Raw genomic sequence first — 24,012 nt, forward strand, 5'->3', positions numbered from 1 at the left:
TCCATCAGCAGAGATGGACGCGCTACAGATCTGAATTGAAACCATCGTAGAACGGAAACGGTACGTTACACTCAAAAGTGTACACACTTATTCTTCTTTCTGGGGAGGGGAACTTTTTGGCACTACGCTCACTGGTATACACTTCACACGAATCTTTAATTAACAGTTGATGTATAGGGTACAGTTAGGCTCCAGGTTTCAGCAGCATGCCGCCCAAAGGTGTCGTACAATAAACACTGAAAAATAAACAAGAGTGGCATGATCAGCAAGGAGTGCCCTGAGAAGGATGTTCGACCTCTTGTTGCAGGTCTTTTAATTGACGCCACTTCGGCGGCTTGCGTGCCCCTAACCAGCCTTAGCAACCCTATCGGGGTAAGGAACCTACAGTTGAACATGATTTTTTATTTCGAGGTAGCTGTCATATAGTAGTATGACTAAACGAAATATCAAATGCCTATTTGAGGCCAAAGATGGTCGCCAAGCCACAGTCACTCAGACAATGAAATTGTTAAAAGGTTACGTCAGTAGTTGCGACAGACTGAGGCGTCATTTTGAAATGTTGTCACAAACCTGGAAAACTGCATTAATAATTGCAAACAAACTTCTTTCAAACAATACGAAAATGATACTGAAACCAGAAATTGAAGTAAAGGCAGCAGAAACGGGCCACAAGAAATCAAACCAACGTAAAATTGTCATGATGTCTTGTGACTGGTTTCTGATGTCTTTGCTTCAGTTTACTGGTTTCAATATGTTTTTCGTAATATCTGGAAGACGTGTGGTTGCAATTATTAATGCAGTTTCCCAGGTTTTTGATTACATTAGTAAATGACGACTCAGAGCTTATGTAACCGCTTAAAAATTTCATTATTTTAGCTACTGTGGGTTGACGGCCGTTTGTGGTGTGAAATAAACATTGTAAAGTTCAACATGAAACTGGGAAAGTGTTTATTTTGTAAGTGAATTACCTGAGAAACCCGCCATTGCCCGTTGATTATTTCTCCCTCCTCTCTCGGGGCCTCTCCTCCTCCCCTCTCCGTCTGTGCAACTTCTCCTTCTCCCTCTCTCTATCCTTCGCCTTCTTCCCCTTCACTCCACCCGTCCCCTCCACTTTATCCACTTCTACTCCTTCCTCTTTCTATCTATCCCCTTTATCCCTGTCCCTCATTTCCAAACTTCCTTCTCTCTGTCTGCCACCACATATCTCTGTACATCCACAACCCCCCATTCTCTGTTCAGCGCCTCCCGCCCCTTCTTCCCTCTCTGTCAACTAGCTATTTGTTCCTTCCGTCGCTGTCTCCTCCTTCCCTGTAATTCCATATCATCATGTCTCTCTCTCTCTCCCTCTCTCTCTCTCATAATCTCCTCCTTCCCTACTCCCTGTCCACCTTCGCCTCCCACTCTGTCTATCTCCTCCTCCCACCTCTCTCTGCCCCACTTTCATCTCTACTCTATCCTTTCTATATCCATCTCTTTTCCCCTCTTTCTGGCCATCTCTTCTTCTTCCCTTTCTCTGTCCATTTCGTCTGCACCCTCTGTTCACCTCTTCCCCCATCTCTTTGCCTTCACCACCACTCTCCTCTCCTTTCTGCCTCCATCTTCTCCTTCCCCTCTCTCTGTCCATTTCACTCTTCCCTATTTCCACCCATTTCCTCCTTCTCCTACATGTGCATTTTTTCTCCTGCCCCGTCGCTGTCTGTCCATCTCTCTCCACCTCCCCACTCCACAATAGGAAGCTGGTGTTCCTTACCCCAACAGTATTTCTTTCCATTTTGTGACTGTTAAGTGTACAGAGTTTGGTTGAATTCGGTCCAGTGGCCGAGGGAACATACATACATAAGCACATTCATTTTTATAATTTGTATGGATGATTACGACCGTGCTGCAGCCGTCGTCCAGGACGTGCCGGCGGGCTACGAGTACGTGGAGCCGTGGGGGCTGTTCAAGCTGTACCGGCCGCACCTGGCGCGCGACGCGGCCTTCGCCACCTGCCAGCGCCACGGCGGCAGACTCGCCATCCCCAGGGACAAGGCGGCGGCCGCCGCGCTGGGCAGCATCGTGCGACGCGAGCCCGGCATCGGCGCCGCCTTCGTCGGCATACACGACATCATGACCGAGGGCATCTTCTACGGCGATGACGGCAAGTACCGCCCCAGTGCGGGCTTCACACAACCAGTTTATATTTATTCAGGATTAGTTCTCAACTGTCTGTGGAAATACAACTATAGGGTTTTTCTTAAGCGGCTGCGGGTTTCAGAAGTAGACTGCGTGAAAATTAGAAGACATGCAAAAAAAGTGACAGTGCACATAGGATCTATTCAGTTGAAACTACTGTCTAGGTCGAGTGGTTCGACTATAGAAAGGGTTAGGTAGGTTGGGATACAGAGAGAGATTAAGAACCATCAGCTACGCGTCTGCTTTTACATATACACTCTGCAAGTCACTGTACACTACATGGTGCTCGGTATATTGTACCAATAGTGTCGATTTACTTTCCTATTAAACCTTGGATCCATAACAGTGGTCTTTTAGACCCGAAAACCTTTCATTTTCTCAATAACTTGCATTAACATTACTTTATCACGGTTGAAACTCTATGTAATCCTTATAAATACAATTGATACTCTTCGGGAGAAGACATTATTCTTTCCGGGGCATATTAACTATTCTATATTATGAATTCTGTAATCCTATACCTCTAACGCATGGCAGAGCTTAGACCTCTTAGCGAATCAGCCATCTTTCCAATAGTTATCTTTTATCTAATGTTGCATTAAAGTAGCTAGATTACTGATAACAATTAACAGTTTGACACAAATATGCTCCTTATTTACAGCTCAAAGTACTGTAAAATCTATAACGGAGTACTCGTTTGAATGTAACTGAATTTTTCAATGCCGAAACACTTTCAGATGACATTAGTTTCGTTTCATAAACAGAATAAGTATGTAACATACCTTTATTCGTTACTAACAACATGGATATCGTACTACCTGTAAGAGATAAAAGAATATTATTCGAAGACAGCACAAGTTCTAGAAGTTTTGGATCAACTATTACTGAATGGATTGAAGATGAAGCATTCTTTGATAGTAGAGACAGTAGTGTGTCAGAAGCTGATGGTAGCCGGAATAAGGAACGTAAGTCTTCTAACGTACCAAGGAAAGCAACAGTTGGATGATACAGAATTGTCGATTTCATTATCGGTCTTGATGGAACTCAATATTGCAAATCACTGCCACAAACGAGCCTGTTGCAGGGCAGCTACTTCAGAAGGAATTATAAAACTAAACTACTAAAGTCCGCCCGAACAAGCCGTGAAGGTACCGACCGACCGCCGTGTCATCCTCAGCCCACAGGCGTCACTGGATGCGGATGCGTAGGGGCTTGTTGTCAGCACACCGCTCTCCCGGCCGTATGTCAGTTTACGAGACCGGAGTTGCTACTTCTCAATCAAGTAGCTCCTCAGTTTACCTCACAACTCACAAGGGCTGAGTGCACCACGTTTGCCAACAGAAGCTCAAGTAGGTCATTCTCTCATGTCGTAACAGATATCGTATCGTCCTGACCGAACAGACGCGCCTACCCTTGTCTGACTGATGGCTTGCTGTCAGCCCCCCTCCCCCTCCAATTCAACATCTCTGAACTGACGGAGTCCTCCTGGTGACACCGTATACCGAATATGAATAAATTTTCGTTGCGGTTTAACCCAAATTTTGCTTCAGAACGAAGGGACATCCCAACCTGGCCTGTTCGGTCCTGACCGTCCTGAACATACAATATCATGAAAATTCTACCTGGTCCAATAAGAGGTGGTGTAACAACACAAATAGAAAATTCTATTGTAAATGAAGATTTCCACGTCCAGAGACGTTTTATAACCACCATCATAAACGAACAAGCGTGCGATATTGCTAAGTGCTCTGCATTTCTGCAGAATCTAATTCTCTTAAGCGGAAGGCACGAAAATACATATGAAAGGGACAGTCAAGAATATGATACTTTGATTTATAGACAAACGTCGTGGGTGAAGTAGCTATAAATTTCTTGCGGTTATTTTCACAGCAACATCCCAATTACGTGGAAGGCAGATGGGATAAGACGAATTTTTTTCTTTAGTCGAGATGAGAATCAAGAATAAAAGTTATTCCTCAACAGAAGAAGCTTTCGGAAATGGAAGATCACCAACACGAAGGTGCTTCATGTGCCCACACTGATTAGACACAAAACTGATAAACTAATCTGCAAACGCACAACAAACGTAAGCGTCGGACAGTTTTATATACTGACAAGGTGCTCGACAGTCCTGAAGAATTTTATTGACTGCACAACAAATATTTGCAAAGAACGTATTGAAATTATCTGTAGAGGCATTATTTTTAAAAAGTTTATCTTTTGGCGAGGATCAGAACTGAAAGTTGTCCTATTCAGGGATATATAACACAACTTATAATATTGTATGTAAATACATAAAACTGTAACCATTCACTTTTTGAATAGTTATTTATTATTCCATGAACCAGTTTTCGAACCTTTTTAGGTTCATCTTCATGTGATTTCCTGGAAGTTACATCACTAGCATTATGCTAGAAATAGTAATGTTACCGGTTTTCGAACCTTTTTGATGTTCATCTTCGGATGGTTTTCTGGAACTTACATCACTAGCATTATGCTGGAAATAGTTATGTAACTTCCATAAAACCATCTGAAGATGAACCTAAAAACGTTCGAAAACCGGTTCGTGGAATAATAAATAACCATTCGAAAAAGTAACTCGTTTCAGTTTTATGTATTTACATTCGATTAAGAGTCTCGAGTTCTAAAATATCCGTAATGGACAAGCTTAATCTTATAATATTGTATTTCACATTAAACTAAAATAAACATCACAATATCTTCTGTCACACATTATGTGTCACCAACTCCTGAAAAATTTGATAATATTTCTTTTAATAGCAACATTTAGAGTTTGCTTCAAGGTGGGGTTCTTCCAGACGTCTCGCATACTTTTTAGTGAGACTAGCCACTCATGCATCCAGGGGTTCAATTCTTGTATATTTATTTCGTGATCCCTGTGCGAGATGTAGGTAGGTGAGAGCATAGCGGTGGCGCAGTCGTCTCCCAATACCAATACAGGTTCTCTGAATCTGCCATACACGGTTTCGCGAGAACTATCTCGTAATTTTTCCAAGCTTTCTTCCGTGTGGGCTAAATGTTGCTGATGATATCCTAGCACCGGGTCTCTATACAAAAACAATGTTACTTTTCTTTCTCTGGAACATTCACCGTCCAGCATAACGTCGTGGGCTCCACTAGACAAATCACATATTTACAAAGACATTACGTATGACCGTGTCTCAATTAGTAGTCAGTGATGCGGCACGCCGTAGAAAGCCTTTCAGAAGTCTACTGTTTCAAGATATCGTGCACAGATAAAGCAAACAATGCTCCACGTCAGTGAGTTTTCCTGAAAAGAGCTGAGATTTTGATAGAAGCTTGTTTTCATAGTGTTGGAGCTTATAATATATTCTAGCATTCTGCAGCAATTGTGAGAGATTGATCTACAGCCCTTTTTTGTGAACAGTTGATTCCGCTCTTTCCAGGGGACACGGAAAATGATTTTCTCCTCTGTCTACGAGGAGCGTGTAATATATAGCGCAAGAGATTTTTCTCGATCAATTTCGTTTGAAAAAATGTGGAATTTGAAGTAGGACATAATGGAATAACCCCACTTCAGCCCCTACAGTTTCATGAAGATCTCATATGTGATGGCGCTACACGCAGCCTTCAAAACGTCATCTGTAACGTAGGTGCCTTCCAAGCAGCGAGCTGTCATTGAGCTTATTTTGGTGGAAGACCACAAAATTGCAGATATTCGTAGGCGCTTTCAGAGTGTCTACGGAGATCTGCCAGCGAACAAGAGCACGGTGAGTCGTTGGGCTAGACGCATGTCATCATCGCAGCTAGAGTCGCGCAAACGCGTCCGATTTCTCGCTTGCTGGCCGGGCGCACACAGCTGTGACTCCTGCGGAGTTGCAACGTGCTATAATCTAATTCGATCATAATCAAACACCTCGCTGCAGGACTGGACCATAAGGAAAAAGGAACTGCTTGCACGTTACGAGGCTGATCGTGTCAGGTTTTTGTCGATGATCGTCACAGGCAATGAATCATGGATTCATCACTTTGAACCGGAGTCCACCATACATCCTCCGAAGAGGTAGTTACAGATCTTACCCCGACCCGGTAAAGTCTTGGTGACGGTCTTCTGGGACTATGAAGGTGTTATTCTGTTCCATGCGCACCCTCATGGTGCAACGATCACCTCTTAACTGCGTAACTTCAGCGTGCTCGTCGCCACAAATATGCAAACGAACTTCTCCTTCTGCATGAGAAAGTAAGGCCTCTCAGAAGTCTGCGCATCTGATGGAGCTCACAAAACTTCATTGGACTTTTCTGGGTCACCCACGGTACACCCAGGATCACGCACGTTCCTACTTCCATCTGTTCGGCCCAATGAAGGAAGCACTCTATTGGAAGCAGTATGTGCTTGATGTGGAGGTTATTCATGCAGGAATACGTTGGCTCTGACGTCGACCGGTAGTGTGGCGCCATGCGGGCACACAGGTCCTACCGGTATGACGGCGTAAGGCCGTCGCATTGAAAGGACGTTATGTAGGAAAGAGTGGGGTATTGAATAGCCCTCGTATTTGGCGAACAGTTTGAAGCATGGACAGGTGTCCGGTCACAGTTGTGCTTGTTGCAGGACAAATAGCGACGTACCAGGAGTGGCGCTACGGGGAGCCGGGCCACGGCAGCGACGACGACACGTGCGTCGTGATGACGGACGACGGCCGGCTGGACGGGCTCAAGTGCGAGGTGCCGGCGCCCTTCCTCTGCGAGCGGCCGCAGGCCGGCCCCCTGCCCGCCGGCTACCGATACGTGGACGGCGCCTCGGCCTTCCTCAAGTATGAAACGAGTTTGTAAATATTTTTTAAATTTATTATTAGTTCTGTTGAAAGACGTACGGAAATACGTGTCGTTGGATCTCTGACAGAATTAGAATTCTAGCTTGCAACAGAAAAAAAAAACAGAAATTAATTTCTCTTCCTACAAATCATAAAACAATCTTTTCTCAAGTATCTGACAAACAACTGTTCTGCAACGCTCCCGTATGCAACAGACAAATTATCTTGTCTTGCCGCTGCAACTGCGTCATCATGCTAAAATATTTCAAAAGCAATACAGCGTTCCATGCAGGATACAATGCATGGTCATAATAATTACAATAACTACTCCCATTTTTTTATATGTAAAGAAATTGAATGATAAGGAGGGGTTTGGTCAACTAGCCTTAAACGGTAAATAAATGAAAGAAACCAATAAAAACTATTTTTGCAATACGTATTTATTTAAACACTGACAAACTTTACACAGACTTTCAATTATTACACAATGTCTATACTCAATAAACACGTTTCTGGCCACAACGAAGATACGAATATTACTCCCAATGAACGCATACACAGATGTGACAAAATCCCTCCAGCGCGCAAACAACCAATAACAACGAAGGCAAATTACCAAAAAAGGAAAATCCTCAATTAATACCAAAGTCTCCTCCGACGCTACTAACACGATCACGGCAGGCTGCGACGTCTCATGTCACGTGGCTTTTCTCCACTGCAAGCTGCGACCGACCACTTAGATTCCTCTCAATAACTGCCGTTCACTCTGAACTACTCGCGATAATAATATCTCACTCAGAGTTTGTGTATGCACACCACAACAGAATCATTGGCCACCTTGGCAAAGGAGTATTAACGTCCAACTTCAAGTACGTCTCCCTACATGCTTTCTTTCAGTATCTATGTGCATACAATGACCGCCCGTCTACACATGTCTCTAAGTCCACAATTCAGCGCTACTTCTGTTTAAAGCAAGTCCATTGATGCAGTCATTTATCACCTATCTTAATGCTCTAATCAGAGTTTATACGAGCAATAACAACTTGTATATTTAAAGAAACTCGATTTCCTAGTCACATCGATAATCAGTTACCTCGTTCTTATACGATATCAGACGTTACAAACAAACTAGCACTTACAAGACAATAACATTTGAGAGTACTTCCTAATACAATGAGCTTGTATCGAATCTCTATCTGCTCTTGGTCATTTTTATGACATGTGTAGTAAATTTCCTGAGAGACCTATAGAAATTCAGAACGATAAGATTAAATTCTGTCTCGCGAGACTAATTGGGCTATCCAGACAACTTACTACATACCTGAATATACTATGTAGAAACATGAGGTACCAGACGGCCTATTGACACTTGAGGAAATGCGACTATTACACGACCCACGGGATAACAAACTGAAAAAGTTTCCAACAAGTCCAACTAAAACGTGCGTGGATACCTTCAATACATGGAAGAGATAAAGTGGTAATGGCAATGTTCTTTCTAGCGAAAAATCATCAAAATAATTATAATCGCGTGGCTCTAACAATCTCGACAAGACGTACATCTTGGAAGCATCTGAATCAGGTGTGATGCAAAAATCACTCGCAAGGAACCTGCCAATGTGGAGCAGGTTGGTATCCATAAAACATTGTTTTCGAATCCTGTTCGCTCATTGCAGATGCATCGTGCGATCGTCTAGTTTTTACACCTCAAATAAATTTGACTCGACGAAGATAATTGTAAGCTGTATACACCTACACGAATAGTGACCTCAATCTCATGACCCATAGCTCAACGGATTTTCTCATGTTCTTTAATCAAATAAATGTATAAGAACTTTTTCATTCGATTATAATATTTCGAGGAAGATCTCTTTGGCTTTAGCAAAGATAAAAACGCCACAGAGACAGTTTCGGTAGATAATGGAACGTTCACAGGATTTGTCGACGTAGAAAAAGCGTTCGACAATGTAAAATGGTGCACGATGTTCGAAATTCTGTCAAAAATAGCGATAAGCTACATGGAAAGACGGGTAATATACAGTATGTATAAGAAACGGGAGGGAAAAATAAAACTGGAAGACCAAGAACGAAGTGCTCAGATTAAAAAGAGTATAATATAGGGATAAAGTCTTTCGCCTCACCTATTCAGTCTACACATCGAAGAAGCAATGATGGAAATAAAAGAAGTTTCAGAAGTTTATTTAAAATTCACAGTGAAAGGATATCAATGATATTCGGTGATTACACAACTATCCCGAGTGAAACAGAGGAGGAATTACATGATCTGCTGAATAGAATGAATATTATAATGGGTACTGAATATAGATTAACAGTAAATCGAAGAAAGACGAAAGCTATGAGGAGTAGCAGAAACGAGAATAGAGAGAAATCATCAGAATTTGGAATCACGAGGTAGACGAAGTTAACGAATTCTGCTACCTAGGCAACATAATAACTCATAACAGACGGAGCAAGTAGGAAATAAAAACCTGTCTAGCACTGGCAAGGGCATTCCTGGCCAAGAGAAGTCAATAATATCAAACATAAGTGTTAATTAGGGGGGAAAATTCTGAGAATGTACTTTCGGAGCACAGCATTTTACGATAGTGAGACATGAACTGTGGGAAATCCGGAACAAAAGAGACTCGAAATTTTTGAGATGTAGTGCTGCAGAATAATACTGAAAATGAGGTGGACTGATGAAGTAAGAAATGAGGAGGTTCTCCTCAGAATCGGCGTGGAAAGGAATATATGGAAGACGCTGACAAGGACATGGGACAGGACGATGGTCTACCTCTTAAGGTATCAATAAATAACTGCCAAGGTACGAGAGGGAGCTGCAGAGACAGACAGAGATTGGAATACATTCACCAAGTAAATGAGGACGCAGGTCGCAACTACTGTCAGGCAAAAAGTCTGACGCAGGAGAGAAATTTGTGGCGGGCCTTGTAACACCAGTCAGAAGGCTGATAACTCGGAAAGAAAAGTAGTTTGTAAGATGCAATTACAGACTGAGACGAATATTTATATGTAAATCTTGTTGGTCAGACAACAAGATATAACATAGGGAAATTATGCTGTAACCAACATCATTATACAATAGAAACACTTCTACAGTTACAGTAGCCGGCCGCGGTGGTCTAGCGGTTCTAGGCGCGCAGTCCGGAACCGCGCGACTGCTACGGTCGCAGGTTCGAATCCTGCCTCGGGCATGGATGTGTGTGATGTCCTTAGGTTAGTTAGGTTTAAGTAGTTCTAAGTTCTAGCGGACTGATGACCACATTAGTAAGTCCCATAGTACTCAGAGCCATTTGAACAGTTACAGTAATTACTGGCCATGAGACATGAATACACGTTATATCGTCACATCCTCCTATCCTGGTAAAAACTAAAGTCAACGAAAAAAAACTAAGTACAAGGCACTGACTCGTGAAATTCTAGATTTTTTATCACAAGCCGAAATCAGTGACATTTCGTAATAACGTGAGCAGCTTCTCTGTGTTACACTTTACATACGTCTTAGTAGTGCGACATCCACAAGATATGTTTTCGAGCCATTACCTGTAGTCAAGCGTTGCTGATACAGTCTCACATCCGTATATGCAGGACAGACGACGAATTCAGCAGTCCAACACAGCGGAGCGATGTCATAGAGGCAATGGTGGTGAGAAGCATAGCTGGTACTGATCCATTTGAGGTGACTAACCAAACATGAGTGACTTCCACCTGTTCTGAGATTTCGGTAGTTCCCGAACAACCTGCTCATCTACATCTACACACGTACCACGCAAGCCACCGTACGGTGCACGCTGGAGGACACCACTATTAGCTGTTTCCTATCCTGTTCCAGTTTCAAATAGAGCGGGTAACAAACGACTGGCTATGGGCTTCCGTACGAGTCCTAATTTCTCTCATCTTATCTTCGCTGTCTTTAGGCGAAATGTGTGATGGCGGCAGTAGAATAGATCTGCATTATGCCTCAAATGCAAGTTCTCTAAACTTTCTCAATAAAGCCTCACGAAAAGCGAGTCGTCTCCTTACCAGGGATTTCCCGTTTCAGTTCACGAAGCATCTCCCAAATACTTGCTTCGATCCTAGCGATAGCCGGCCGGTGTGGCCGTGCGGTTGTAGGCGCTTTAGTGTGGAACCGCCTGACCGGTACGGTCGCAGGTTCGAATCCGGTCTCGGGCATGGATGTGTGTGATGTCCTTAGGTTAATTAGGTTTAAGTAGTTCTAAGTTCTAGGGGACTGATGACCTCAGATGTTAAGTCCCATAGTGCTCAGAGCCATTTGAACCATTTTTGAACCTAGCGATAACAAATCTAGTAGCAGGCCTCTGAATTTCTTCGATGACTTCCTTTATTACAACATGATGGGAATCCCAAACAAATCGAGCACTACGCAAGTGTAAGTCACACTAGGGTCCTATATGCTGGTTTCAGCACTGAAGATACTGTACGAACTGGTTTTGAGTTTGACATGCAAATGCATCTAACGGCAGCTGTCCAGGTAATTAAGATAACGAGTACATGTATACCTCAAATTCGGAGTATATATTAACCTGTACTGAGATCAGATGATGGTAACTCTGTTTACCGAAACCGTCTGTCTTCAAGATGAATATTTACAGATGCCCCTATAACTCAATATGAGCAAGTTAATTTTCTGTCAAGTTGATAGAACTTTATTCTGAATTCGCTGAACGCTTCATGTATAGTCCTCCTTATGTACATTTCCAGTCAGAAAATGCTTTGAATGAAAGCCCTGCACCTTATATTGAGGAGTGATTTTAGTGCCAAATACCACAGTGATATTGATACGGTGGAGGTAGTTAATGAAATAGCTGCTTTCAGTTTCCATGTGAAAAAGAAGATGAAGAGCACCGGTAGGACTTGTCGTTTTGGTATATTGAAGTTGTTTTCCTCATATGAGTTTAAGAGAGGCTTATCAAAAAAGTGAAATAGATTTAACGATATTCGACAGTGTCAGTCCCGCAGCTTCTTTTGATCGCAGTTTCATGGTCATAACAGACTACCCAAGGTCAAGTATGGGTGGAAACACCGTCCAATTTAGATAAGTTGTCGATTGAAATACACGGATCCTAAATGTGACTTAAATATCATAATCAACGAGTTTTCTTTGCTCAAAACAAGGAAATGCAAAGCAGACGTTTAATAAATTTACAGTTCTTCGAACAGGACGCCTTCTGTACTCTTAAGAATAACCCTATTTCTTTAGTATCTAATAATTAAGTACCATTTATAATTTATAAGGTGCAAATATAATCTGTTCTTTATGATAAATGATATTAAAACCGTTGTACGTTAGTTGCCACAAACGATAAGATGTATGTTCTGTTTAACTTCCAATTTTTTGGAAAGGTTATACAATTTGTAACCTACTGCAGTGACTCGTCTCATTTGTAGTGTGGAAAATTTGGACCACACACAGGAAGAACTGCTGTAGTGTACTACCGAAGGCAAATATGCGAGGAGACGAAAACAAATGACACTTTTGTTTAATGACAATAATTTCACTGAAGCTACCGCAATTTACGCTGATCCTGTGGACCTTACAAAATGCAGGACATGCTTCCTTATAGGGTGGGAGATTACCATAGATGGCAGTGCATGCTCTGCACATGCTCCGATATTTTCCACAAGGATGGTAAGGAATTCTTGTAGTAAGGCGTTCCATCTCCCACCAGCACGATCGACAACTTATGGATGTCTTTGGCATATGTGGACGTGCTACCATACCTCACCGGAATGCATTCCACACGTGCTCGATAAGTTTTAAGTCGGGGAAACGGGCATACCATTCCATTCGCTGAAAAACATCTCTTTGTAAGAGCTCCGCTACCACCGCAGTTCGACATGTTCGTGCATTGTCACCAATAAAAGTGAAGTCAGGGCCGAATGCGCCTTTGAAAAGGTGAGGGAGTGCATTGGTGGAATAACATAGGACGGTAAGTGTACCGTGTTCAAGTATTTCGATGTCAGTACCAACATGGAAAATTATGCCTCTCCACATCGCAACACCTGGACCGCCAAAACGATCATGTACAACAATTTTCCTGGATGCGTTACGCGTTTCCACCTCTCATTTATGACGTTACGTCTAGGATTGGCGAACATCTCAGCTGAAAAAAAGACTACAGAAATGTACATTGACGAGGGTCGGGGTGACTGTGTAGGCCACAGCATTGGCAGTTCTGATTGGGACGGCACCGAATGGTTCAAATGGCTCTGAGCACTGTGGAACTTAACTTCTGAAGTCATCAGTCCCCTAGAACTTAAAACTAAACCTAACTAAACTAAGGACATTACACTCATCCATGCCCGAGGCAGGATTCGAACCTGCGACTGTAGCGGTCGCGTGGTTCCAGTCTGTAGCGCCTAGAACCGCACGGTCATACCGACCGGGTCCGCAGCTCGTGGTCATGCGGTAGCGTTCTCGCTTCCCGCGCCCGGGTTCTCGGGTTCGATTCGCGGCGGGGTCAGGGATTTTATCTGCCTCGTGATGACTGGGTGTTGTGTGATGTCGTTAGGTTAGTTAGGTTTAAGTAGTTCTAAGTTCTAGTGGACTGATGACCATAGATGTTAAGTCCCATAGTGCTCAGAACCATTTGAACCATTTGAACCACACCGGCCGGCAGGACGGTACCGGTCTATCGTAAGGTGCAATACTAGCCTAAAGGTGGTCGTCATAGTTATACTATCTGGGTGTATGGAGTACGTCCAGTTAACGACTATGGTAATACTCTCCAATCTGCTAACGGAGAGATGTGGATCATCTTTCCCTTTGATCATCCCACTACCGTATAGCTGTTCCTATATTCACAGGAACAGTCTGAGTTTTTTCCTTGTATTAATAAATGGTTTTGATACACATTCTATTCACACTTCCTAGAACGTATTTCGTCATGTAACTTTAATTGCTTCAAATATTTCATCCTAACGCCCAGTTTAGGGTTTTACCAGAAATAGTTTTAACAGGCGTTATCAATTAAGGCTGTCATAAATGTGCTGTATTTGCGTTGCCGTCAGGCTGTACACGAAGGACAAGGTGGCCTACAGTTCGGCGCAGAAGGTGTGCGAAGCGGACGGCGGCGCGCTGGCGGTGCCGGACACGTGGCGGCGGGCGGAAGCCATGATCAGACTCATACCCGCAGCGGCGGGACACGTGTACGTCGGGCTCACCGATCTGCAGTCGGAAGGCAGCTTCATCACCAACGACAACAGTAAGTGATCGCGTCTGGGAAGCATCATTTTGATCTTTTGGCTGCATTTAGACTTACAAAGCAAGTGTCGTTACATTTTGAAGTCTCCATACCCTCCATCTCCTACCTAAAATATTAATAATCATTGTAAACTGCGTTATATATTGACTTATGGGTTTGAAATTCTTATTTTCGAATACAGACAAATATATTTTTCTTCCTTCATATTCGGTCACATGTTGTTTATATATCCTCTAATTCAGTTACCGACCCAGCAGCTTCCTTTACAATAAGAATATTTCTAACACTGCTATAAAACTTTTTTTTCTTCCGTGTTTCGTAAGATTACTGAATTCTCGCCAGACAGAAAGGCGGCTCATTTAGAGTAAATCGTCTTGTACATTCCCGATTTTTCTAACGTGAAAAATCTGTGCTGTAGATCAATAATTTATGAAACTTGATTCATCTCAGTTCATACGTACATACCCAACATGAGTATGGTTCTTAGATTTTGATTGCTGATTCATTCATTCAAAGGACTCTTGTTGTAAAATTCGAATTTTCATTACCAGTGACACCTCGGATTGCGTTCCATCTACTGTTGTATTATAAGATGTCTTATAAGTGCCCAAATGGAGAGATAGTATTTCACGACCACGAGCCAGGCGATTAAAAAGTCTTCCACGTGTATTACGTCATTTACATAAAAGCATTAAAGTTCCAGTATGATAGAAATGCTATTTTCTATATAATATTACAGAATGATGCTTCCATATCGTCGAACTGTTCCGTCTCGTTCCTGCGGTTTCCGTTTTTCCCATCGGGTGATACGTGCTTAGTGAATATAGCGTCAGGCGCCAAGAGAGCGTGTGTTGTAGAGCTATTTGCATCAGGCTGTTACCACGGTACAACGGCACTTACTGATCATATTTTAGAGAAAGGGACCACGCTGTTCAACGTTCCGTGGACATTATTGTCATTACGGCCGGAGCACAAGCTCGGATCGGGCAAAGTTGGCGAAGAAAACTGGCTGTGTCCTTTGTAAGGAACTAGCCAGACATTTGCTTAGATCAAGTTAGGAAAATCACAGAAAATTTAAATCTGGATGGTCGAACGGAAGTCTTAACCCCAGTCTTCACGAATAAGAGTCAAGTGTTCACTGCACCAACTCGCCTGCAAGAAATTTACCAAAGACCATTTCCATTAGACATTAGTGTTCACACATTACTGCCGCAGACAGTAAGGAGGAAATAGCGGAACAATAGACAGTGAACTACAAAAATGGTAGGCCGCATGAACAAATTTCTTATGCAGGCCAAAATTCCAGGAACTGCTGTTTCCAAAATCTCGAGGTAATGATGGAAACAAAATCCCTAACGCTTCTAACTGCTACAAGCTGTAACCTCGAGGGCAAAGATGAGCCTCTGAGTGTGCTTCACAAATTCAACAGCATTCTAAAGAGGTTGGTTTTCATGACAAATCTGTACGTAGTAATGGGTTTTCGTTAACGCCACAGTAAACAGATGCGATGAGAGAATCTGACACACATAAAATATTCTCACCACCAGGCGCTACTTCAGTAAAACTTCTCAGGATATGTGAACTCTTCATCATATTGTTATAGAAACCAAGGTTCTAGCGGCCGCTGCAGGTAGCCTTCGCCAGAGTGGTGGGTTGAGGCACTTATGAAGAGATCTTTAAATGATGGCAGAATAATTCCTCATAAAAACTGAGAACGGGACCACGCTGTTCAACGTTCCGTGGACATTATTGTCATTGCGGCCGGAGCACAAGCTCGGATCGGGCGAAGTCGGCGAAGAAAACTGGCTGTGTCCTTTGTAAGGAACCAATCAGACATTCGCTTTGATCAAGTTAGAAAAATCAACTTGACCACACTCTCGTAAGACATTTACTGAAGATTATATCGGTTGCGGAAGTTTACGCTTCCACATGTCAAGCAGCATGTCCTCCATGTAGTGTGCTCCAAACGATTTCACAGTTTACTGTTAACGCCTTCTTCATACAGCAATTATAACTTTGTAAGGATAGTAATTCAGTATACGTAAAGGGAGATGAAAATCTAATAGTTATGGAGGCCTGGAATGCGATTGTAGGGGAAGGAGTACAGGACAGGGTTACGGATGAATATGGGTATCGTACTATGAATGAGCGAGGAACAAGACTAATTGAGTTCTGAAATAAACTACAGCTACTAACAGCGATTACTCTGGTCAGGAATCACAAGAGGTAGAACTATACTCGGAGAAGGCCGGGAGACACGAGATGATTTCAATTAGACAACATCATGTTCGGACAGAGATTCCGAAATCAGGAACACCTACAGACTGATAAAGGTAAAGGCATCAGAGAGGCAGTTCTGACGTTGCGGCTAATAATGGAAGCAAGACTAAAGAAAAATCAAGATGCTTTCATAGTATTTATCGACTAGGAAAAGCGTTCGACAATGCCAATGGTGCAAGGTATACTAAATTCTGAGTAAAATAGGGGTAAGATATAGGTAGAGACGGCTGATATACAGGAGCCTAGAGGGAATAATGATAGTGGAAGACCAAAAACCAAGTGCTCGAATTAAGAAGGGTATAAGACATTGTGTTCAATGTATACATCGAAGAAACAATAATCGAAGAGAAACATAGGTTCAAGAGTGGAATTGAAATTCAAGGTGAAAGGATATCTATGATAAGATTTGCTGATGACATTATTATCTTCAGTGAAAGTAAAGTAGAATTACAGGATCTACTGAATCGAATGAACACTCTAGCGATTGCAGAATATGGATTACGAGTAAATCAAAGTAAGATGAAAGTATTGAGAAGAAGCAAAAATGAGAGCAGCGAGAAATTAACATCAGCATTGACGGTGACGAAGTGGATGAAGTTAACGAATTCTGCCACCTAGGCAGCAAAATAACCCAAACGGACAGAGCAAGGAAGAAGTAAAAAGCAGACTAGCACTGGCAAAAAGGGTATTGCTGGCCAAGAGAAGTCTCGCTTGTATCGAACAAGATCTTAATTTAAGGAAGAAAATTCTGAGAGCTTACGTTTGGAGCTCAGCATTATATGGCTGTGAAAAATAGACTGGGAAAGCCGGAACAAAAGAGGTTTGAAGCATTTGAGATGTGGTGCTACAGAAGAATCTTGAAAATTAGGTGGACTGATAACGTAAGGAACAAGGAGGTTCTACTCAGAGCAGATCAATATATGAGAAACACTGACATAAAGAAGGGACATAATGGCAGGACACCTAATAAAGCGTCATGGAATAACTTACATAGTACTAGAGCGAGCTGTAGAGAGTAAAATGTATAGAGGAAGCCAGAGATTGGAATACATCTCACAAATAATTGTGTACGTAGGTTGCAAGTCCTGCTCTGATATTAAGAGGATGGCACAGTAGAGGAATTCGTAGCGGACAGCATCAAACCACTCAAAAGACATGAAAACAAAAAGCCGGCCATCAACGTAAAATCAGATATACTACAGTTCACTCAGGGGCTTAACCAACAGATCTCCCGCATACCACTCTAGGGGGTAGGTGGCACACAGAAAGTACCTCCGACATATACTTTAGATATCCTTCTGTCTACATATTTAGAGCCTGCTGCCACTGGAGGGCTTAGAATTGTATCGCGTAATGTCAAGGTGTGGAGCGGAGCTATATCGGTCCGTGAGAAACCGCTTGCCGGTTTCGAATTTGAAGAGTTCGTCCACACATGGGGCATCCTCTTCTTCAGCATGACAATGCCAGACAACACACGAGTGCTACGACATCAGCAAAGATCCGACGCCTTGAGTTCGCTATCATTCATCGTCCTACATACAGTCCCGAATAATCCCCATCCGATTTTCATCTGTTCCCAGAACTTAAAGAACCCTCCCGAGAACTTCACTTTGATATCGATGAAGCGGTGCAAGCAGAGGTGAGGTTGTGTCTCTAAAAGTCAAACATTCCACAGGGACGACATGAACAAACTGGTCTCTGGTTGGGAGAAATATGTTCGTCGTCTGGGTGACGATGGAGAGAAATAAATATGCAGACAAGTAAAATAAAGATGTAGAATATTAATTAATTTGTTTCATATAAAATGTTTTAAGTGGTTTTACATAAAAAATTCGGATGAAGACGTAGAATCAGAATCAGCAAGGAATACATGCCAAGTATTTGTAGAAAAAACTTCTAATTTCGTTGTGGCTGCTTAGCTATATGATATCTGTCGAGAGCTACCAGTTATAGAGCGTTAGTTACGTTGATTATCTTAAACAGTTTGAATTACAACCACCACAATTCTGTAGCTCTGCAACTAATTTACACAGTGTTCCATCTCTGAGTGTCTTTAAAACTTTTAAAATGTCGAATACCGCACGTCTACAATTTTAAAGTGTGTAATAAAATTATTTAACTCTGTGGCTAAATACCTAAAATGTTAGAAAATGATAGGCAAATGGTATACACCATTGAAAAATTTCATAGGCTATTAGTCGATGACATAATGTCCAAATTACTTGTAGAACAGTATAATTTTGGTACGTACGTGGTGATTTTACTAGGGAATATCTTTTATTACCACTTTAGAACTCATCTTAAGGAAGCTTTTAACGTCTGACAAATCTTCACTTACGTTCACAGTGTAGTGGTTCTTCTTCATCCGACGGGAATGATCAATTAGTAAATCTTCCTGTAACGATACTTCACTGCATCTAAATATGATAGCGTCGTAAAGTGTCCCTCACGTGAAGTTACCACGTTCTATAAACCACAAGCGTAAATTCTAGCAGTTAGCGCTGAGTGTTTTCCTTTTTTTTCTAGTTTTGGCCTGCTGTATCATTGTCCCCAATGGAATTCATCTTGTCAGGTCGTGGTTTCTAGCATGCAATTTTCATCACTGCAGTTCACTGCGGCTTTTGCGATTGTTACTGCATCATTACAATTATGTTCCGAGTCCTTAAATACATGGGATGCCATCTTATTTAGTGTTCCAAGGTACGTCAGGAAAATTTCACCAATGTAATACAGTCAGTACTAGGTGAGAGCCAGTCAAAAGAAACAAACCGCTGTAATGTTCGCGGAGTCTGATCATAATACTTATTCACCACAAATATTAAACATTAATTCATGGTCTATTAATTTTAAACTAATGTTTCCTGGGGCAAAGTTATACAGTAAGCCACTTCCATAAACGTATGATACTTGTTCATGTCAAGCAGGCTAATCGATGATTTACTAAAGTTAGTCATAAACTGTGTTTCCCACCTGTCTGCACATGACCCTCTTTCGTGATACTTTGGGAATTTCCGGTGATATTCATAGCAGAGATCTAATTATTTTGTTAATTTTTGCTGGTTAATTTGTAATAATTGAAATTGTTGTTATGAAGACATCAATTTGCGTAGAAGCTTAAGCATTGATAGATGGGTTTTAACTTTTCAAACATTAAATAATAATACTGGATGTAACGAATATTGGCAGTTCTTCCATTGGTCTGCCGTTGCCCAAGCACAAAGGTAGCCAGCCATCAAAGCTTTCTCAAGCTCCGCGCCCATGTCGCGTGACCATTGTCACTTGTGGAGTGGGCGATTCGCTTCTAAAGGCAGCGAACACAGTTCTGTACGATACGACAAATTGTAACCGACACAGTTGCATAAACGCCAAAACAGTTCTGCATTATATTAAAACATGACGAATGGCTCACCTGGAACACGCTTAATGATAATCAACGGTTCAGTTTTGACATGAATTCGATCGAAATCTTTATATTAACCGATATGCTATTTTGCAGAGGACGAGCAATCTTATTTCATTACATTGCATTAATAATTGTTCCACAGATTACGAATACGACAGTGCGTAATGATGTGGAACATGTCAGTTTAACATAAGTTTTCTTCAGACGATATACCTTGTTTCACAGTTACTATTTCATATCTAAAAGTTAATATATTGAGCAGAAGGAGTTATCATTCAGATATCCTTTCAGTTTGTTTTAAAATTGTGGTTGACTATATGTCAGACTTTTAATGATATTTGGCAAATGAGCAAAGATTTTTGTGATAGGATAAGTCAGCCACTTCTGTGCGAAAGTCAGCTGTAACACAGGATAGAGGAGATCACCTTTTCTACTTGCTACTGTTTTTGAATTAGGATGGATTATTAGTAATGAATTTCATAAGTGAATACTGTGAATATCCCGAGTTCCTAAAGTAAATGTCTGCAAGGTCATCTTGGGTGGGCTCCAGCTATTATTCTCATTACACGCTTTTGTGCAATGAATATTTTTCTCTTAATGCTGAATTGCCCCAAAATATGAAAGCAGTGAATGAAAATAGGTATAGTAGGCTAATTAATTGGTACGTCCATCACCAAAATTTGCTGTAACTCTAACAACATGTGCATATTACGTGAAGTATGTAAGCACATATAAAATGAGGAGGGTTTCCTCTTAACATGAATGAATATGCATAACTGCAGATCGTAATAAGGTATTACCTGTGAGTAGTACGACAGCCGAAACCGCAATCGCCAGTAAATAAATTTAAGAATAGTCCAGGTGGGAGATGCTGAAACTTTTAAAATTAGTGAAGCCACTTTCTTAATATCGAGTATGTAGACGCTGTTATTAGAACCCAGGACTGGCAGCAGGAGGTGCAGAGAGCAATTCCGTGTCCAGTCATACATAATTAGGTTCTGAAATACGACTAAAGGTCATCTCCAACTGTCTTCCCCATTTTTGTCAATAGCAGGTATGAACTCAGACAAGGCTTCTCAGGTTGATGCAGCTCATGAATTTTTAACACACCTACCTCACACACACGTCAAAGAAATTCGTTACGGCAATAATTTTGTAATAGGATAAAACTATGTACTTCACTTTGTTTCGCTTCCATGATCGTCTAAGGCTTTTGAGTACAAGTAATATTGATAAATTCACTGTCACAGTTTACATTTATTTACATTCCATGCAGCAGACAAAGTACGCTATTGTCAACAAACTAAGATCGCTCCCAGGTTTGGTAAGGTGCTAACGATACACAGGGTATGTAGACCTCATATCACATCAATAGTGTGCTTCCGGATGTTCTAGTAGTAGTAGTAGTAGTAGTACTAGTAGTCGTAACTCTATTTATCCGTAGATATCTATTACAACGATATCGGATGTGCATTGGTATTACAATTTAAGAACAACAGAAATAAATTACAGGGTGGTTATAATTTTACTTTGACTACTTGAGATGGCCACCATGAAAAACGAGGGATCAGAGGACAACGAAATTTGTGGAAACATTTACAAGAACATGCCTAGGAGAAACAACGGATAACTTAGTGAAAGAAATACATTTTAATTTCCATATGAGAACGTACCACTTGTTAATTGCGTACCATATTTACTCCGAGGTTCCAAACGTTGCTTAAAACTGCTCTACTGTGGACTGAAGTATTTCAGGTAGGATGTTGGCTACCTCCTTTTGCAATGCTCATCTTCAACCTCCAGTGTGTTTTAGTGTCCTGTTGATAAATCTTGTTCTTCGGGGAGCCGGGAGGAAACTGAAGAAACGACTTCGTCTTCGTAACCAGCAAAATGCAAACACATGGTCTCTCATAAGTATGCACACCCAAGAAAAGCTCACAAACCTTCATTCGACCTGTTTTTCCTCATCCAACGTACAGCCATGATCTCGCACCTTCCATCTGTTTAACCCAAGGAAGGATGCACTTCACGTGGATGACTGGGAAGTTACTGATGCGGTTAGCACACTACACTCGCAATCAGGATGACGATGGTTTGGATCGCGGCAGGCCATCCTGATTTAGGTTTTCTTCGATTTCCCTAAACTGTTTAAGCCAAATGTCAAGATGGATCATTTGAGAGGGCTTGACCGATTTCCTTACCCATCCTTCGATAATAGGAGCTTCTTCTTTGCCTCCAATGAGCTCGTTGTCTAGGAGACGTTAAACACTATTCTCCCTCCGCCCTCCTCCAAGGTAACTGATGCAGCAAGAAGTCAGCTCCGACGTAGAGTAGTAGGGCGGTACCATGCAAGCATACAGGCCCTGCCAGTAAGGTGGCGTAAGCCCGTCGCATGGAACGGAGATTGTCTTGAGAAACGGGGGAATAATGCCGGCTTTCAGAAAAAAAAGCGTTGCATTACTTACTGAACGCCCGTAATAAATACTTGGAACCAGGCGGCCAAAAGTATCGCAGATCATAAGTCGACATACAAGCAAACTGGGAGGTATTAGAAAACGTGCTCCAGAAACAGCATTTGAGGCATAACGTTAGAAATGGCACTTTGGTGGTAGAAGTGCTTAGACTTCGCTAGCTAGTTTTTCAGTGGAAGTAAAATAGGAAAACATTTGTAAAATGTAGTAGCAAATTTAAAGACATTGGTTGTGAAAAGTATGCAAACAAGAAAATATTATAGAGGACAAGAACAAAACGACGACACAGCCGTTGGTTTGTTTTTTTTTTCCGCAGCCAGGTACCTGTCGGACATGGAATTCGACGCGTGGGAGGCGGGCCAGCCGGACAATGGCGACGGCTACGGCTATGAGGACTGCCTGGCGCTGCACCCCAACGGCACGCTCTTCGACGTCGCGTGCCACCTGCCGCTCGCCTTCCTCTGCGAGCTGCCGCCGCCGTGACACCACCTTACATCAAGTGTGACGAATTCCAACTACCGGAGTCGATAGTCACGTGAAATTTGCATTCCCCGAACAAATACTTGTACGTGACCCAATTCATTCTGAAAAAAATCAAATTTACAGCTGTTAAAAATGAAAAAAAAAACAAAAAATAACAGGCAAATAAAATCGTAATGTAATAAAATAATTTACCTTGTCACCATCTGTACCATATTCTTTCCCATGAAGCTCAATGTGCGCACCATCTTCAATACAGCATTTATTTTCTGATGTTGCCGACACTGGAAATAATCCTTTGAAAGTACTCGACGAATCTCATCTTCGCACTGACGAGCCAAAGTATGTGTTTAAGAGGCTCCAGTCTCCATTGTACGCTCATGAGCATTTGCATTTGTCTGTCTAGTGCCGAGTAGAGCTCCAGTTCGCCCTTTATTGTATGATTGTATGATAGCGGAACAAACACTGGTAGCAGTTACTTCTGTAAAATATCTGGAAGTATGCGTGCGGAACGATTTGAAGTGGAATAATCATATAAAATTAATTGTTGTAAGGCGGGTGCAAGGTTGAGATTCATTGGGAGAATTCTTAGAAAATGCAGTCCATCAACAAAGGAGGTGGCTTACAAAAAACTCGTTCGACCTATACTTGAGTATTGCTCATTAGTGTGGGATCCGTACCAGGTCAGGCTCACAGAGAAAATAGAGAAGATCCAAAGAAGAGCGGCACGTTTCGTCACAGGGTTATTTGGTAAGCGTGATAGCGTTACGGAGATGTTTAACAAACTCAAGTGGCAGACTCTGCAAGAGAGGCGCTCTGCATCACGGTGTAGCTTGCTGTCCAGGTTTCGAGAGGGTGCGTTTCTGGAAGAGTATATAGCTTCCTCCTACTTATACCTCCCGAGGAGATCACGAACGTAAAATTAGAGAGATTCCAGCGCGCATGGAGGCTTTCCGGCAGTCGTTCTTCCGGCGAACCATACGCGACTGGAACAGGAAATGGAGGTAATGACAGTGGCACGTAAAGTGCCCTCCGCCACACACAGTTGGGTGGTTTGCGGCGTATAGATGTAGATGTAGATAAAATGGTGTGTCACATTTTCCACGAGATACCGAAAAATACTGAGCCATCGTCCAGATCCATTGCCACATAATCGACGCTCAGTA

General features: G+C 42.1%; 1 protein-coding gene across 1 annotated transcript; it reads left to right on the forward strand.

Annotated features, from left to right (window-relative positions):
* Positions 1-1,863: 1,863 nt before the first annotated feature.
* On the forward strand, positions 1,864-22,849 carry LOC124594060 (macrophage mannose receptor 1-like). Its single transcript, XM_047132410.1, has 4 exons — positions 1,864-2,155; positions 6,767-6,968; positions 14,019-14,212; positions 22,683-22,849. Exons 1-4 carry the CDS (start codon positions 1,864-1,866, stop codon positions 22,847-22,849), a joined length of 855 nt encoding a protein of 284 aa, XP_046988366.1.
* Positions 22,850-24,012: the final 1,163 nt, after the last annotated feature.

The sequence above is a fragment of the Schistocerca americana genome, chromosome 2 (genome assembly GCF_021461395.2).
Source record: "Schistocerca americana isolate TAMUIC-IGC-003095 chromosome 2, iqSchAmer2.1, whole genome shotgun sequence".
Classification (NCBI taxonomy): Eukaryota; Metazoa; Arthropoda; class Insecta; order Orthoptera; family Acrididae; genus Schistocerca; species Schistocerca americana.